This window comes from Pteropus medius, unplaced genomic scaffold (assembly GCF_902729225.1).
Source record: "Pteropus medius unplaced genomic scaffold, Ma_sr-lr_union100, whole genome shotgun sequence".
Lineage (NCBI taxonomy): Eukaryota > Metazoa > Chordata > Mammalia > Chiroptera > Pteropodidae > Pteropus > Pteropus medius.
In genome coordinates this window covers 37,719,435-37,738,019 of record NW_024354875.1, presented here as the reverse complement: position 1 = coordinate 37,738,019, position 18,585 = coordinate 37,719,435, and the positions used below count along the sequence as shown (strand labels likewise).

General features: G+C 33.8%; 1 protein-coding gene across 2 annotated transcripts in view; it reads left to right on the top strand.

The window, feature by feature from the left end:
* Positions 1 to 18,585, top strand: part of SESTD1 (SEC14 and spectrin domain containing 1) — a 98,899-nt gene that overhangs the window by 36,113 nt on the left and 44,201 nt on the right. For both annotated transcript variants that reach the window (XM_039855819.1, XM_039855818.1), the window contains exons 4-5: positions 2,955 to 3,045; positions 7,024 to 7,137. In XM_039855819.1, the coding sequence (XP_039711753.1) occupies positions 2,955 to 3,045; positions 7,024 to 7,137 (205 nt within the window). The remainder of the gene's footprint in view (positions 1 to 2,954; positions 3,046 to 7,023; positions 7,138 to 18,585) is intronic.

Here is an 18,585-nt window from a genome sequence, read left to right as displayed (position 1 = left end):
GTATTAGTAAAATAATATTATTGCTTAATGGAAGCATGTTATTTAATGAAGATAAATTGTAAACAAGTAATTATAATAAAAGCATAAGTGAAATTAGTGCCATTATATAAGTGTAAGCAGAGCTCTATGAGTGGAAGAGGAGGATCCCTTAGCTGTAATCAAAGATGTTAGTGAAGAGCTACAGAATAGTGAAACCCACCTGCAGTCTCTTCCTAGTCAAAGGGAGTGAGTTTGTTAAGGAGCCTCTCTTCTTTTAATACCTGTTTTAACTCAGTCACCTTACCCTTGAAAGGCTCTTTACAGAGTAAGAATGGGGAGGCAGGGTTTTAATAGATTTTTTTTTATTATTATTGTTCTTAAAATATAGTTATAAACATGTTAATAGTGTATAAGAATTTATTAATATAGCACTTCAGGTCCTCCAGCATGCCCTTTATAAAGGACATAACATGCTTCCAAATTAAATATGTCGTTAAAAACAGTTTAAACTCCACTTCCAGGAATGAGGTAAAAAAAATTAAAACTATCCCTTTCAAGTAGTTGAAAGATCACTTGGTCTTGCAGTTTTCAAATAGTATCTTTGGATTGTGTATATTTTCATTATCTATCTTAGTAAAATGTTAGAAAGTATGATTAAGGGTGTTTTTAAGTACCCTAAAAGATAAATTTAGAGTATTTTATGCCCTTAAGATCACTGCAGATGGTATTTGCAAGCTTCATTACTTTCTTTGTCTTAATATACAGATTAATTTAGAGTGCGCTTTGAAATATAAATGCTTTGTGTAAAACTTCTTTAACAAAATGATGTGTAATTTGTACTTCAAACATGCAGATGCCAGTGATAAGAAAGTACCAAATATGGGGATGACACACTTTTCTTTGCTCTAGTCCCAACTGAGAAGGCCCTCCACTGGGCAGCTCAGTGTCTTAGCTCTCCTGTTTGCAAATTCCCATAATGTCCTAAAGGCCCCTGAGTCTCTTCCACCTATCGGAAGTCTACTCAGTACCCAACTACTCTATCTAGGCTGGTCTCTCTTGGGCTGTGTCCCCCCTAAGTCATAGTGGTCTTCCTAGATGTCTTGTTGGTGGGGAACTCCAGGAATTTCTTCCTTACCTGATCGCACAACCATCAATTAAATGTCAGATTTGCTTCCCACAGCAAGCCTTTACATGCTGTTGCTAATCCAGAAATGATCATTGTATTGCTTCACTTTTTTTCCCCCCAAAGAATACTTAGTGGGTCTTTTGTTTTGTAACACAAACTTAGAACATGTCAACATTTTTATTGTGATATAATTCACACACCATAAATATCACCAATATCACTGGTTTTTACTGTATTCACAAGGATGTGTAACCATCACACTCTCCAATTCCAGAACATTTTCATCAGTCCAGAAAGAAACCCTATACCCATTAGCAGTCACTCTCCATTCTCCCCTCCTTCCAGCCCATGGCAGCCACTAATCTGCTTTCTGTCTCTAGGTATTTGTTCATTTTGAACATTTCATATAAATGGAATCATATAATATGTGAGCTTTTGTGTCTGGCTTCTTTGACGTAGTGTAATATTTTCAAGGTTTATTTATGTTATAGCATGTATCAGTACTTTATTTTTATGGTTGACTAATGTTCCATTGTATGGATTGCCACAATTTGTTTTTCCATGTTATCAGCTCTTGACATTTGGGTTGTTTCTACTTTTGGCTATGGTGAATTATGCTGCTGTGAACATTTGTGTGCACATTTTTTTATATGGACATATGGTTCAAGTTGCCTCACCTTGAACACTTCTCTCTTTTTTTGGAAGCTCAGTTTTTGTCTCTGTCTGCAGAGGTGCCTGTCCATCCAAATCTTTAGCCATATCATTCTCATTCTTGTTACCTTACTGTTTCTCAATAGAATTGAACATCACTTCTCCAAGAACCCTCCTGAGAAGTTGATGTGGATTCTTGGAGGGCAAGGGAGGGTTAGTAGAATTCCCTAGACTGTTGGATTTAAATCTCAGGACAGGGGCAGCTGTTTACCTTTCCCATAATGTATGCATTGGGAGAACTTTGAATTGGGAGAGGTTTCATCACCAAATCCTTGCTCTGCTAAGCAGCCTTGTAGTTTCTTCTACAGTATTGGAGTGAGGGCAGTTGAGATACTTGTAACAAGTTTATTTTATAAATAAAACAGTAATAATAAAGTTATATAATTTTGGTCTCCAGGATGGCATTTTTTCCTATAGTTGTTGCATTTTACTAGGGTAGGCTTCTGGGAACTCTTTAGTAAATATTTGAGTAATTGGATATAATATATAGCAATAACACATTTTCCAACACTCAAGATAATATTTTGCTGGTAGAATGACTGGGAATGTGAAAGTGAGAGCAGATGTGGGTCAGACAGGGTGTATTCAAGCTATGAATTATTATGTATACCAAATGCTGCCTCTTCTCATTAAATTTCTCCAAAAGAACACAAGCCCATTTCCAGTGGTTTAATAATGGCTAACTTTATTGTCTACTTGTTTTATTCTATTACTTTACAAACTTTAACCTTATACATCTGGCAGAAAGGAGAGACAAGAAGTACTCATTACTTGGCAGTCATTATTTACATACGTCAGTGTGATCCCATTTTACAAGTGAAGACATTGAGAGACTAGTGGGACTATGTAAATGTTGCTTTGATATCTTCTCTTTTTAAGACAGTGACTTTCCATACATTTAGAGTAACTTTCTTGCCAGATTAACTTGTAAATTCTCAGTATTTCCTGAATTGAGAAAAGTAAATTGCTTGAGGACACTGAACAGATACTCTGAAGAATTTTATTTATTGATAATATAAACCAGACTAAGTAAGATTAATACTGCTCTGTGTATGATTAAGATATAAATTTTATTTAGGATTATAAAAAATAAAATATGAAGCTCGTTTTAATGTTTTGTAGTTTTGTTTCATTTCAGTGAAAAGTGTAAGGCTAGAGGATTTACCGTCATTGTGGATGGCAGAAAATCACAGTGGAACGTGGTGAAAACAGTAGTCTTAATGCTACAGGTAATTTTATTTTTTACTATTAGGAAATGACTTTAGTTTACAGCAACAGATAAGATGATAATGGTAAATGTATTTCATTTATTGGACTGTGCCCAAGTTTCTCAGCAGTGACTGAGCTCTGAAGTGCACAGCTCACTATTGGATTGATATATTAATTCAGTTCTCGTAGGTTTGACTTTGAGTAGTAAAATAAAATTCAAGCCTATTTTAAAGGTTTGTAAATGATTGAAAATAATATGTCATATTTAAATAATTGAAGCAAGTAGGCCATTCTATCTAAAAGTGTGAGGGCAGACGTTATCAGACTCACCTGGGAACTTTTGCAGGCTGTAGTATCTGCATCATCCCCGCTCTGCCTCATTCTGATGCAACAGGTGAGGAGTAGGACTGGGTAAGTCTAGTCTGAAAACGCTTCTCAGGCAGTTTTGATAGGTCTCTCCCTTCTGATCTCCTCTTTCCTCCCAAAAGCACCAGGATGTTGGATGGTCTTATTATTTATCTCTAACCCAGAAGAAATTTACCTGACAGCCATTTCCCTGAGGACTTTAGCTGTTCACAAATTAGCATTTAATAAATACCTGCAATTACACAGTCCCTAATCTGATTCTCGTCTTGTGTTTTACATTTCCTTGTGTTCCTTACAGAATATTTCTGTAATCCCTTGCATATAATAGGTACTTAGTAAACATTTGTTAATATAAGGGTATTTGAGGATATTATGATCTGAAATGGAAAAATAAAACATTTGAGTGATTGAAAGGGGATAGATTTCTCCCATCTACCTGGGTTTCCTTAGAAGGGCTTCTAAAGAAGGCAAAAGTTAAGTGAGTTAAATGAAAGAGATTATATAATTTAAATGAAAGAAAATGAAAAGGGCATTCCTGGCAGGGACACCGGCTTAGTGATAGCTCGGAAATGAAGCAAATACACTGAAGGGAGTTGATGACAGGCCAGTTTAGGGGAAGTTAAAGTTTGCAGTTACATGGGATAGTGAACATTCGGTTAAGTAAATATCAGTGATATTGAAAGAAAGATTAAGAATGGGGTGAATGATTAAAGAAGTACAAATTAGTAGTTGATAGATGGTCACAGGGATGGGGAGCACAGCATAAGGAATGCAGTTAGCATTAATGCAATGGCTAGATAGAGCCAGAGGAGAGAAAGAACAATTAGGGAGATTGTTTTATAAACCACATAAATGTCTAACCAATGTACTGTATACTTGGAACTAACAAAATTGAATAAAAAGAAAAGAAAATGGGTTCTAGAATCAGAATGACTGTTAAATCCCAGTCCTGCCAATTAATATAAATAATTAATTTAAAAAAAAAAAGCCAAATAGGGAAAAATAAACTTGAGGCATGTGAAAGAGGCCTTCTTAAAAAAGAAAATGGCCAACTTTTATTTATAAGCAAATTATAATCCTTGGTCATTTGCGTGTGTGTGTGTGTGTGTGTGTGTGTGTGTGTGTGTATGTGTGTGTGTGTGTGTATGTATATATATATACATACATATATATATAATATATATATATATATATTTAGAACCCTACACATATCTTAAAACTCTTGTTCATCTTTGAATTCACCATACTGTAATTTTTTTGTCCATGGTAAAAAACTCAGTAAATATTTGCTGAATTTAAATTAAAAAAAAAAAAGAATTTTAAATGAATTGGGAAATAATTGGTAGCTGCTTTAGGGTTTTGTGGAAAGGAATATAATTAAAATTTTTTAATTATAAATGGGGCGAATGACTGAATGTTTTATCTTTTATTTGGGATAATTAAGAAAAGGGATTCAAGGGGTGGGAACTGGTAATTTATTTTTCGTTTTAGTGCTTAATAGGGTTTGGGTACTGTACTAAACTTGCTGTATAAATTATCACATCTAATTTTATCCTCACAACCTTGGGAAGCAGGTTCTGCTATTCCCAAAAGTCAACTGAGACTCAAGGATTTTAAATAATTTAAGTTCTTCTAGGGAACCTGGGAAAGAGCCACAGTTGGAACCGCGCATGGCGTAAGGCCCAGTCTTGACTTTATTCTTTACAAAGTATATAATTTACCAGTGGGATGTATCTGAGGTGGTCCTCGAATTATCTATCCATTACCTCATTCTTAACTATTTGGCCTAAACCTTCATCATTAGAAACACTCGTTTGGATTGAAAAGGACATAGCCTCCCAAGGATCATTTTTTAAGGGAGCACAGATCGGTGTCTCATAATAACTTTTTTCTGTCAGATATGTTCCCAGCACTTTTATATTCCAAACCCTGAAGATTAACTCTTCTCTGTAAAAGTTGTTAAAATAACTATTAGGTAAGAAATCCATTAATTATGACCTTGTGTTCTTCCTTTCATCCTGTCATTCAACTGTGTCACAGATGAGCTGTTTGGGACTTGCTGTTTGAACTGGACTTTGATCAGTGGCAGTTTTGAAGAACAGTCAATGGATGATTTAATCCCCTCTTGCGATTTCTTTTCTGATAGGTATTTTAACAACTTTTGGATTTATTAATAGTTAATATTTTCAGAAGTTGCAATGGCCTGTTGTTTACTCCTAGTCAAATGGTTTCTATATAAAAAGTCATTTATTGCTTTTGTTTCAAAAGGTGCTGGTACCAGTTGTTTGGGAACCCAGAGCTTAGTGTTGGCTCTGCATAAACTAATATTCTTTAAAATGGATGGCTTGGCTTCTCTTGTTTCTCATAGCTTTAGTGATTTTGAAAGAATAATCTTTCACAAGTCAGTATATGAATAAACCTCAGTCTACTCTAAACTTCCCAGCCCGTGTGATAAAGGTTTTACCATTGAATTTATTTTACTTACGTTATTCACAGCCTAGTCATTGCAGGAGACTCTAGATGTGTGACATACCCAACGACATATTTGAATAGAAAGGTTTTTCTTTTTTCCCTCACTAGTAATAATAATTATTATAATATTTATATAATTAGTGTTATTAGAGTGGTCATGGAAGGTCTCTAAAGAGGAAATATTTGAGTAGAATCCTAAATAAACTGAGGACACACTCATAGTTTAGGGCAAAGAACATTCCAGACAGAAGAAACATCAGAGGCAAAGCCCTGAAGTGGGAAGAGACTTGTTACATTCCAGAAACAGCAAGAAGGGCAGCAAAGCTGTGGTAGAGGAGGGAGCTAAGAGGGGACAGCGCTAATCTTTGACAAATACAACTTCACATTAGTTGGCTTTCTAGTCCTTGGTTTGAATTTTATTCTGAGCATAAGAAAACATGAAGCAGTGAGACCTTTTAAGAGGGTATTTAGAAAGGCTGACTAGTTTGGGATATTAACAGTGCAGGTAGTAGAAATGAACAGGTTTAAGATATATTTTAAAGATAGACTTAAGGGACTTGCTGATAAAATATATGTGGAATATTTATTAACACAGTAAATGTTAATTTCCATTCTTGAGGTAATATGAATAACCATATTTAGTAAATGTGAAATCGTATTTATCAAAGATTAACTTTGTCCTCTTCTTCAAGTTAATAATCCTGCAGAATCTTGGCTTCTTTGTATAATGGCTGATAAACTTGTTTTGTGAGAAGATTGACTTTGCATTATTTGAAGAATTTCTCCAAAGTGATTGTTAGAAAAAATTTTTTCATATGGAAAAACCAAATTTAATAATTTTTCAACTAAAAATTGTCCAGTTTAATATACATATTGTATAATATATATTACTGTTAGTTTCAGTAAAATAAAAATAATTCACGTGTGCTATCTGTATTACATTATTTACTTGAAATCTTTTCTGAATCAACTTGTCTTTCAAGTATTTCTTTATTCATGTATGTTTTGAAGTTTGGAATATTTCTTCTTTATTATTTTAATTATTTTCCAAAGGTCTCTTAATTTTACTCAGCCTAATTACAAATATCTGGTAATTTATATCTTTAATAAATTATTCATTTTACATGTATAATTTGTAATTATTTTTCTGTATTTTGTAGAATGTTGTTCCAGCTGAGGTGTCCCTTGTTTGTGTGGTGAAGCCAGATGAATTCTGGGATAAGAAAGTAACACATTTTTGTTTTTGGAAAGAAAAAGATAGACTTGGCTTTGAGGTAAATATACTCTATTAAACAAAAACAAGAGAAGTATGTTATATCTTTAAAAATAGCATTTTGCTGGTGTTTTATTTGTTCAACTTTGGATACTAAGCAGTGTTTAAGCAATGCTTAATTAGTGCCTAAGCAATGGTTAGTTTATAGTTGGCATTCAGATACTTAATGAGTTATGATTCCTTGTTAATGCCTTTGAATAAATAGAAACATTTTATTCAAAATATTCTATTGCATTACCAAGATGACATTTAACTAATACTAGGAAATCCTAGACATTTTGAAATTGAAGCCATATTTTATATGATATGTCATGATTATTTTTTAGAGTCTAGTTTAGTTTTGATACATGAACACCATTATCCATCTTTTCCTGTTGACATTATTCTCTCCCTCTGACACTTTTTTTATGTGAAAGTACATCTTACTGTGGATCAGAAAGAAGGCCTAAAATGGAATATAAATTTAAAGAATTCTGTCATATTTTTTCTTCCACAGTCAGTTAATACCAGCTTCCCAGTAGGAGAGTTGATAGATACTAAACTTTACCCTGGTTAAATGAAGCGTGGGAGCATTGTAGGATACAAAGTCCAACACCTACCCTGTAGAATATAGAGCCTTGGAATGCTTACAAGAGGCAGACAATTAAGACTCATTTTGGACGTTTTTTCAGTAAAGTCAATGTCACTGTAGTTTTGGTTAGGAGGAAAGGTCACTAAGACGTCTTAGCTAAAACAGTTTAAGAAAGCCTAGTTAATTCTTAAATTAAGTAGCTTGAAATGTCTTAAAAATGTGTGATTTTTTTTCCCCACACTTAAAAAAAGTTAAGCTGTAATTTACACACAATAAAATTCATTCATTTTAGTGTAAAATTCTGACAAACACAAACAGGTGTGTAACCACCATAACAATCTAGAAATCCAAGAAATATCTCATTGCTCCAAAAATTTTCTCATGCTCCTTTGTAGTCAACTCTTCCTTCCATCTTTAGGCCCTAACAACTGCTGAGCTGTTTTCTGTCCTTATAGTTTTGCCTTTTCTAGAATGTCATATAAGTGTAACGATACAGTATATAGCCTTTTAAATCTGTGTTTTTCATATATGCATTTTCATTTGAGATTCATCCATGTTGTTGGATGTATTGGTAGTTCTTTCTTATTACAGTATTCCATTATGTAGGTGTACCATAGTGGTTTAGTTTTGATACATGAATGAGTCATATAGTAAGTATATCTTTAACTTTATAAGACACTTCCAAAGTGGAATTTCAAAGCAGCTGTATAATTTTGCATTCCCACCAGCAAAGTATGAAAGTTCTATCCTTGTCAGCATTTAGTATTGTCAGTTTTTTGTTTCATTTGTTTTAAATTGTCGTTACTCTCATGGATGTATAGAAGTGTATCATTGTGGTTTTAACTTACATTTCTCTAGTGACTAATAATGTGAGTATATTTTCAAGTGTTTATTTGCCAGCCATGTTCCTTCTTTGGTGGTGTCTCTTTAACTTTTTTGCCCATTTAAAAAAATAAATAAGGCCTTTGCTTTCTTGATATTAAATTTTGAGAGGTCTTTATGTATTTGGTTAGAAATCTTTCATGAGATGTAATTTGCAAGTATTACCTTCTCAGTCTGTTTGCTTTTCATTATCTTAACAGCATTTTTTCAAGTTTTTAACTTTGATGAAATCTAACTTAATTTTTTTTGTTTGTTTATGAATAAAGCATTTTGTGTCATAGCTTAGAAATCTTTGCCTAACCCAATGTCACAAAGATTTCTCTCACCTTTTTTACATCTTGCATTTAAAGCTGTGATCCATTTGAGTTAATAGTTATGTATAAAGTTATGGTCTGACAGTATATACTTTATGACTTTGGTTATTTTTAATTTGTTAAGGTTCTTTTTTTTAAATTCTTATTATTAGTTTCAACTGTACAGTACATGGGTTAGACATTTATGTAGTTTATGAAATGATCCCCCAATTGCTTTTTCTCTCCTCTGGCTCTACACCTTGCCATTAGTAAAGATCTATGCACCCCTGTGTTCATGGTAGCACAGTTTATAATAGCCAAGATTTGGAAGCAACCTAAATGCCCATCAACAGATGATTGGATAAAGAATTTATTGTTCATATATACAATGGAATATTACTCAGCCATTAGAAAAAATGAAATCCTACCATTGTCAATGACATGGATGGACCTAGAAGTTATGCTGAGTGAAATGTCAGAGAAAGATAAATACCATATGATTTCACTTATACACAGAATCTAAGGAACAACAACAACAACAAAGACAAACTAATCAAAAATAAACTGACAAATATAAAGATCTAGATTTTGACTCAGTATCTGATCTGCCTAGTTGATTTCCTTGTGCATGTGATAAGAATATTTGTCCTGCTATTGTGGATGGATTGATCTGTAACTGTCAAGATGGTTCATAGTGCTGTTCACATTGGTGTTTGTTTTTTTTTCTGTGTGTGTATGTGTGGGTGTGAGTGTGTGTTTCAGTTTAGGTATTTTCAGTTGATCTATTTTCAAGTTCACTGTTTCCTTGGTTGTGTTGAGTTTGCTGATGAGGTGTAAACTCCCTTCATCTTTGTTAATGATGTTTTTAGTTCATAGCATTTCTATTTGATTCTTTCTCTGCTGAATGTCCCCATCTCTTCTTGCATATCGTCTTGCAGTTTTTCTATGAGAACCTTTAGCGTATGTTACAATAATCTCAAATTCCCTACATGATAGTTCTGTATCTGGGTCTGTCTTATTTTGGTTATGTTGTTTGCTTTGTTTCTTGACAGTGGGTTATTTCTTTCTTGCTTTTTATGTGCCTGGTTATTTTGATTTGGACGTTGGACATCTTGTTTAGGACAGTAGAGACTAAGATAAATCATTTTCTGCCTGCACATGGCCCTTGTCTTTTGCAAGGCTTTCACTGGGATAAGGGAAGGATTGGTTAGTCTAGCCAGGAGTTGAGTTGACTTTGGCTTTGTTGTTGCTGTTACTTCTCTCAGTGCACCACAGGCTTCAAATTCCTTTAGTTACTTTGCATTGAAGATGTAGGCTGGTTTGCCAGAGGGGTTTGTTTTTATAATACGAGTCTCACCCTCAGCTATAGGTCTTTTCTTTGCACCCATACCTCAGAGGTCTCTCTTTGTGCTGTTGACTCTCCCTCAGAAGTAGATTGTTGTTACTTGTTATTCAGTGTTTGTCAGAGGGACGTTCTCTGTTGTTTTGATTAAGCCTCAATCCTAGGCAGGCTCTGTAACTGTGATTCCAGGGGATAAGGCCCTCTTAGGATGTTTTCCCTTCCCCAGCTTCAGGAAGCCTATAATAATCTGGGCCCATAATAAATTCCTGCCCACACTAGGAGAGAGGATTCTTCCTTTTCATTCCTTCAGCTGCACTGAGCCTTTACTTGTACTCTAAGGTCATCAGAGTTTGCCATCTTTTCCTCAGCACCTGAAGATTTTTGTTCTCTTGGCGAGATAAAGAATCCGGGCCGTGTATCACCTTCATGCCTTTCCAGTTAGTGGCTTCTGTTCCCTTCCCCCGGGCCTGTACTGTGAGAGAGGCTCTTTCTAAATTTCTTTTCCTACCTACCCCCACATCTTTCACTTGAGTCCCTCAGAGGTCTATGGAAAAGAGCCTGCAAGTGAGTTCGAATGCTTCTGTCTTCTCCTTCCAAGGGGTTCTATAACTTTCACATTAGCACACATTTGTCCTTTAGCAATTCATTAAAAACTTTAGCTGAATTCTTATCTGGCTTGTATCATGTCTGGCATTTTCCCCAGGTTAAGCAAGTGCTCCAGTTCCATCTGTCTGTGAAGGCACCAGTCTTTCCTTAGTTTCAGGTTAATTCGTTTTCCTGACTTGGATAGATTCAAGAAAAGTTTTGATTTTTCAGATTAACTGGTGCTCTTTTATTGTTGTTGTTGTAATAGTTGGAGCAATGTGATTTCCAGCTTTTTTACATGCTAAACAGAAGCCAGGTGTTTTGTTTTTCACTCTTATGTTGCAGCTTTTGTCATTGGTTGACTCGACTGCGATGTAGGCAGAGTGGAAGGGAGTATGTCAGCGTGTAGGGTAAGGCAGACCTGGATTGCATTAAGAAAGGTGTTATCCTGATAATTGAATGGGAAATGCATCCCAGGGAAGAGAAGCAGAAGTGTAGCGAGGAAGGAAAGTAAAAGCCGAAAGCAGGAGGCCTGAGTGTTGCCACAGTGAGTACTTGGGACAGGAAAGTCAGCTGTGCCTGCCGGGGGCATGGAGGAGTTGTTGCTCCTAGAGAATGCAGAGTGGTTCAGAAACTAAAGCCGCGAACACTGAGTAGGGGAGAGGATCCTTTTTGTGAGGAGTCTGTCATATCCTGCTTAAGCATAGAAGTGCTCAGAAGTGCTATGCCCGATTGGGTATGATGCTGTATGACTTAACAGTGAGGTAGTAGGTTCCATACTGGAGGATAAAATAGAAAACGGAATTCCTATCTGCCTTGATCTGATGTCATATATTGATGTTTTAAAATTCAAGTGTTAAAGCTTGTTCTATCAATATATTTTATTTTAGACATTGAAGAGATTCACCTAAGAATATTTTCCCGAGTAAATAAACACTAGATACTTATTAAAAGCCCAATGAGACAAGAGTAATATATACTGCCAAACTTATTCAGATTTAAGGGGCAATTTAGCAGCAGCCATTAAATGATACTTAGAGCTGTATATATAATTTAATTCAATACAGATTCTTGTTTAATTAAAAACTATTTTCTTTGGTGTTATTTTAGATCATTTGGTCTGTTATAATGAAGCCTGTGGTTTTATATATATTCTAAATATTTTTTACAAGTATAACTTTGTTGTGAGTACTGGTGTTTCTGTAAGCAAGAGTATGTGTTTTATCTTACAGAATTATCCATAACAAAGATCTGTTACCAGCTGTCCACATGGTCTCAAATAAACACCCAGTAGTCTTTTTATTTATTTATTTTTTATATTGTTGACTATATTCTCTATCCTGTCATTTACATTCCCATGACAATTTTGTAACTACCAATTTATACTTCTTAATCCTATCACCATTTTCACCAACCCCCCCTAGCCTCCCTCCCATCTGGCAACCATCAGTTTGTTCTCCATATCTGTAAGTCTGTTTCTGTTTTTCTTTTTGTTTGGTTGTTTATTTTGTTCTTTAAATTCCACATAAAATGAGATCATATGGTATTTCTCTTTCTCTGTTTGACATTTCACTTAACATAATACCCTCTAGGTCCATCCATGTTGTCTCAAGTAGTAAGATTTCATTTGTTTTAATGGCCAAGTAATATTCCATTGTATATATGTACCACATCTTTATCCAGTCATCTATTGATGGGCACATAGATTGCTTCCATATTTTGGCTATTGTAAATAATGCTGCAGTGAATATAGAGTCACATCTATCTTTTCGAATTAGTGTTTTGGATTTCTTCGGATAAATACCCATAAGTGGAATTGCTGGATCATAAGGTAGTTTTTAATTTTTTGAAGAACTTCTATTTTTAATTTTTTAAGGAACTTCTATTTTTAATTTTTTAAGGAACTTCCAAACTGTTTTCTAAAGTGGCTGTACCAATTTGTAATCCCCGCCTGTGCTTCATTCTTTTTTAGACAACTCTTGGGGATCTGCGGGCTCCAGGCAGGCTGTGGCAGGCCTTAGTGTGCTCATTGTGCTGAGTCTTTTGCTGAGTGGCCCCAGGCTTGACACTTGCACCCAACCTGAATCTGCATTAACACCATTCACCCTGCCCTGGTGACTTCCTGAGACCCGAGTAGTCATTTTAATGACACTGTTCCTGCATAATTTCACTTTTTTTTTTGCCCATCATCCTTCCTCCTTTTTTCTTTTAGATGTCATTCTTCCTGTTCACTAATGTTTTTCACCAGCTATTGAATATTCATCTCTCATTACCTACCTAAATATTTATTCATGTGTTCTTCCTGTCTCTGAAATGGATACCTACATGCTTAGTTTCTTTTTTTAGCAATTCAGATATTCAAATACTTTCTGCCCTTTAGCAGCATTTTACTGTGTGGTCTTGGTAGATTTGCTGGTGAGGTGATAGTACCTACCTAATGACAAGATCAAAATTGAAGATCAAAATTGAACTGGCAATGGTCTTTTCTTCAAATTGGGACACTAATGATCAAAAGGATCTTCACTTTCTCATTCTTTATTGTCATTCATGAGAATAAAAGTGTTATTTACTAGTAATAATAATCAGCCACTATTCCAAATTGTTTTATTCTCTTATTTCTTATTATTGCATCTGATCTTGTTCTTTTTTGAGGCCATACTAATGTTAGGATCCAGGACCAAAAACTGCCTTCATGTTCCTCTGTCAGTAACACCTCTGGCTCCATCTATTCTTCTTTCCAGTTTTTGCAAAAAGTTATTTCCCCTTAGAAAAATATTCACCAATAAACAGATACAAGCAGACATGTACATTGAAATGGTATGTGTATGAACACATGTACACACATGAATCTGTACTAAGCACTCAAAGATATACACAGATATTTTAATTCTAAATCTTGCACACATTCTTAGCATAAGTAAAATAAAAAGTAAAACATCTGAGTGCTTACAGAGTGAAAGGTCCAGTGTTAGGTTCTTCGGAACTATTTTGTTAAAAATGGATAAATGTTCTAGTTACAGTTGGAAGAGTAGGAATAAAGGAGAAACAAGTTTTGAGTCTTTTCTTTATGATTTCAGATTAAAGTAAAGCTTCACAAATGTAATGATTAAAAACCATATGATAAATATTTTACTCTTTAAACTTGTTGAAAAATGATGTGTGCTATTTAATAAAATATTTTGGTTTAGTTATTTAATTTGCCTCATCTTAAATCTCTAACATATATAAAATAAAAAGTAGTATTTATGGAGGGCTTACTATTAAGAAAATTTCATGATGTTTATTTTCTTTGAAAGACTTGGCAAAAGTGATCTTTTTCTTCCTTTTTGTAGTGTATTCTTATATTTTGTGAGTGAATGTACTATTTACATTTAAGTTGATTTTAGGAAAAAGAACTTTTAAGAGAAATATTCAAAAGAATATAAACATTTGCCACATATAACTGAGAAACTGCAATTTTTCCCTTTGGCTTATTAAACTTGAAATCTGTCACCAATGGTTTTATGTATTTAAGAACTACAAAATGTAGAAAGGTGTGTGAGTGTGTGCGCGCACATGGGTGCATATAGTGAGATTAACCAGAGTGTACAGAAAGTGACCAGTGCTCTTCATTGGGCAAGACAAGTCATATATTAGAGAGACTGGCCCGTATTATTTATTTATTATTTATATTTAAATTAAATTTATTGGGGTAATATTGGTTAATAAAATTATATAGGTTTCAAATGTATAATTCATTAATACATCATCTGTATATAGTATTCTGTGTTCACCACCCAAAGTCATGTCTCCTTCCACCTCCATACTTTTGACCCCCTTTACCTTTATCTACTTTCCCTCCTCCCCTCTTTCCCTCTGGTAACCACTAAATTGTTGTCTGTGTCTATGAGATTTTTTCTGTCTTACTCGTTTGTTGCTTTCAGTTTTATATCCCACGTATGAGTGAAATCATATGGTTCTCAACTTTTTCTGTCTGAGTTATTTCTCTTAGCATAATGATCTCAAGATCCATCCATGTTGTTGCAAATGACAGTCTTTCATTTTTTCTTATGGCTGAATAATATTTCATTGTATATATGTGCCAAATCTTTATCCAGTCATCTATCAAAGGATACTTCGGTTGTTTCCATGTCTTGGCCACCATGAATAATGCTGCAATGAACATTGGGATGCACACATCTTTACGCATAAATGTTTTTCAAATATTTGGAGTAGATAACTCAGAAGAGAAATTGCTGGGTCATATGGTAATTCTATTTTGAGGAACCTCAATACTGTTTTCCATAGTGGCTGTACCAGTTTACATTCCCACCAGCAGGGTCTGAGGGTTCCTTTCCCCCCACAACCTCTCTAACACTTGTTACCTGTCCTGTTGGTAATAGCCAAGAATGGCTCATATTAAATGTATAGAATGACAACTCATCAGAATTATTGTCCTCTTAGAGCTTAAAGTGACATCATTGAAAATTTAATGGAGCTGCCTTCTTAGGCAGATTGGGGAAATAAGCTAGGAGTGAATTCCTTTAGGAATTTTTAGAAAGAAAATACTTTTAAAATTTTTTAGAAAGAAAATACTTTAGCGAATATTTTATTTCTTCATAGAATAAATTCATAGTTCTTACTTTCACTGTTGGTTTACATCCAGTTAATAGATTGCTCAACATTTTCATAAAAGGAATAGCTCCTCCCTGGGATCTGATTGTGTTTAATCTGTCTAGTGTGGAAGTATCTCCATCCCAAAAGGAATAATGGCAGATTAAATGGTTATATGGCTTAACTCCACTTACTGTTTAATGTTTAACATCATGCCTCTTTCTAAGAACTAATCTAAGGAAGTTGCTTTGGAGCGAGAGGATAAAATAAAGCCCTCTGTGACAAGTTTTTCACTAAGAGAAAATCATGTTTTTGTATTCTGTTTATTTTAAATTAGCTTCCATTATTACTTTAACAGGAAAATAGTGAAATAGAGATATGCTAAACTCCTTATACTAAAGATAAGATTAAATTGCCATTTAAAATAGATAGGTATAATGTAGTTTGCTGCTGTTAAACTAACCAAAAATATAATTTGATGTATTTCTTTTTTAAATGGAAAAAGGAGGCACAAAAACCCTTAGCTTTCCTGTCATTACCACCTCCAGATTTTTTCTTGTTCTTTCTCTAGCTTCCTTGCTTGATGCTTTAAAAGAGGTACCTTTTCTTCAGTCTGAGATTGAGATCTCATGGTGCCCTTTTTGTATACCCTAAGGTTAATTATAAAACAAATACTTGAGTACCCACCACCCAATCTAAGAACCCAAATATCTGTACCTTGAAATAAATTTGAGTACCCCTCTCTGATCCCATTCACCAGCCTTAACACCTAAATTATTCGTGTTTATCCATCCTCTGCTGATGTTCTCATTCTGTAGTGTATATGTGTATTAAAAACTTAAATGTGAAAGACAAAATCTTTAGAAGAAAATAGAGAGTGTTTATCTTTTCTTCTTCTGTCTATCTGTAGGCATCATTTAGGGGTATTCTAAAATAATATATTTAATTTCATTTATTTTTGAGTTTTATAAAAAATGGTATAATAATTTTAGTCTTCACTGACTTACTTTTTTTCACTCATCATTATATAAGATTCATGTATATTCTTTCAGTAGATATAGTTGATTCATTCTTACTGCTGAATATTATTCTTTTGTGTGAATGAAAACTGTATACTTATTCTGTTGATAGACATGTGGGTTGTTTCCATTCTTTTACCATTATGAATGATGCTCTGTATACATTTCCATATATGTCTCCTGATAAACACGTATAAGATTTTCTCTGCAGAATATAACAGGTTATAACAGTTTTCAAGATAATGCCAAGCTGTTTTCCAGAGAGTCTTTCTAATTTGTATATCTGCTTGCACTGTACGAGAATTTCCATTGCTCCACATCCTTGCTATGACTTGATATTAGCTAACACTTGATATTTGCAAGTCATTATGGTCTTTTCTTTTTTCAAATTGTCCTTGGTATCAGTGTTATTCTAGTCTCATAAAATGAGCTAGGAATGTCCCCTACATTTTTTTTTTTAATTAAGTTTCTTAGAGACTGTCAAGCTCAGCAAGTAGCTTATAGATCATCAGAACAAATGCAATGCTTTTATGAGAGGAGGCCACCTAGGCTCTGAGGCGCTGTTCTCAGGACTTGCTAGAGGTCTCAGGGCTAGTAAGTAGCAGAGCCAGAACTGGAAACGGTTTGAAGTCTAATGTACTTTGCACCATTATACACAAGCTTTCACAACATAATTAGTTAATAAAAAATTAACTAATGAAAATTTCTGAAAATTTCTTCTTCGATTTTTAAAACTCACTTGTAGACTGGCTGGACCTGGTATCTTCTTTCTGGGAAGATTTTTTTTTAAAAAAAGATTTATATTTATTTTAGTGTTTAAATATTTTTATTATAAAAGAATTATCGACATGTAAAAAAAGTAAACACTATTATAATTAACTCTATGTATCACTATACCTGCTTTCAATAACCATTAACCCATGGTCTCACCTACATCATCCTTACCCCTATCCACTTTCCTAAAAGAAGATTGGGAATTTTATGGTGAAAGGAATTGAAGACATTTCAGTTTATCTGTAAATACGTATTTTATTATGTGTCTCTAAAAAGTACATACTCTATAAAAAATACAACCCAATACCAATATCATACCTTAAAAGGAACAGTTCATTAATATTTCCGCCAGTTGGTTCAAATCTGTAATTGTCTGGTAAATGCTATTAAAGGATTTGGTTATATGTAAAAAAATTATATAGAGATAATATTTTAAAATTTTATAAATACATATATAAATTAATGCCCACTCACAGATTGATTGATTTATTCGTATCTGGATTCAAATAATGTCCATACATTGTGATGGTTGTGCCTTTCTAAATGGATAGGGTTTTAAAATCTTAAGTTTTCAGATTTGATTAATAATTTCTAGTTTAATTTCATTTGGTGATAGAATGTTATGTTTGTTCCTTTGCAATGTACCAAGGCTTTCTTTATGGCCTGATACACAGTCAAGTTTGTAAATATTTCATGATTGCTTGAAAAGAATATGTACTTCTCTTATTATTGGTTGTGGGATTCTATAGTAGTCTATTAAATGAAGCTTTTTAATATTAATTTCTCTCTCTCATTTCTTACCCATTTTTCTTTTCTTGAAGAGACCAGGTTTCTTGTCCTGTAGAGTTTTTCTGTGGTATCTCCGTGATATAGTTTAACATATTCTGCTTTTATGAATCTATGTTTTCATAAATTGATAGTTGGATTTAAACAGTTGCTTAGATTCTGATTTCATTTTCTTTTTCCAAGGCTGTTCATTAGTGATGATGTGTTGCTTGATCATGAGCCTCATAATACTTGTCTTCTTTTTTGTGATGTTAGTATCACTTGATGTTCAGTAACTAGGTCCCTTAGTTTATTAAAGATTTAAAATGATAATGACGTTCTAGTTCTATTATTATTTCTTCATTTACTAGCTAGAATACTTCTATAATGAGAAACCTACCTTCATTTATTATTTATTTACCAAGTGATACAGTTTGTGTATGAAAAGTTAAATAAATGCCTATTTCTCTTTATTTCCTGTTTGGATAAAGTAAATTTATTTCCCAGCATAGTCCAAAGGTGATCATTTCTTTTGTAAAATCAGTATGAGCTCATCAAATTGAATATATTTAATGTTTCAAAATACAGCATTTATTATTCTTATTGGTATGCAAATGGTTACATC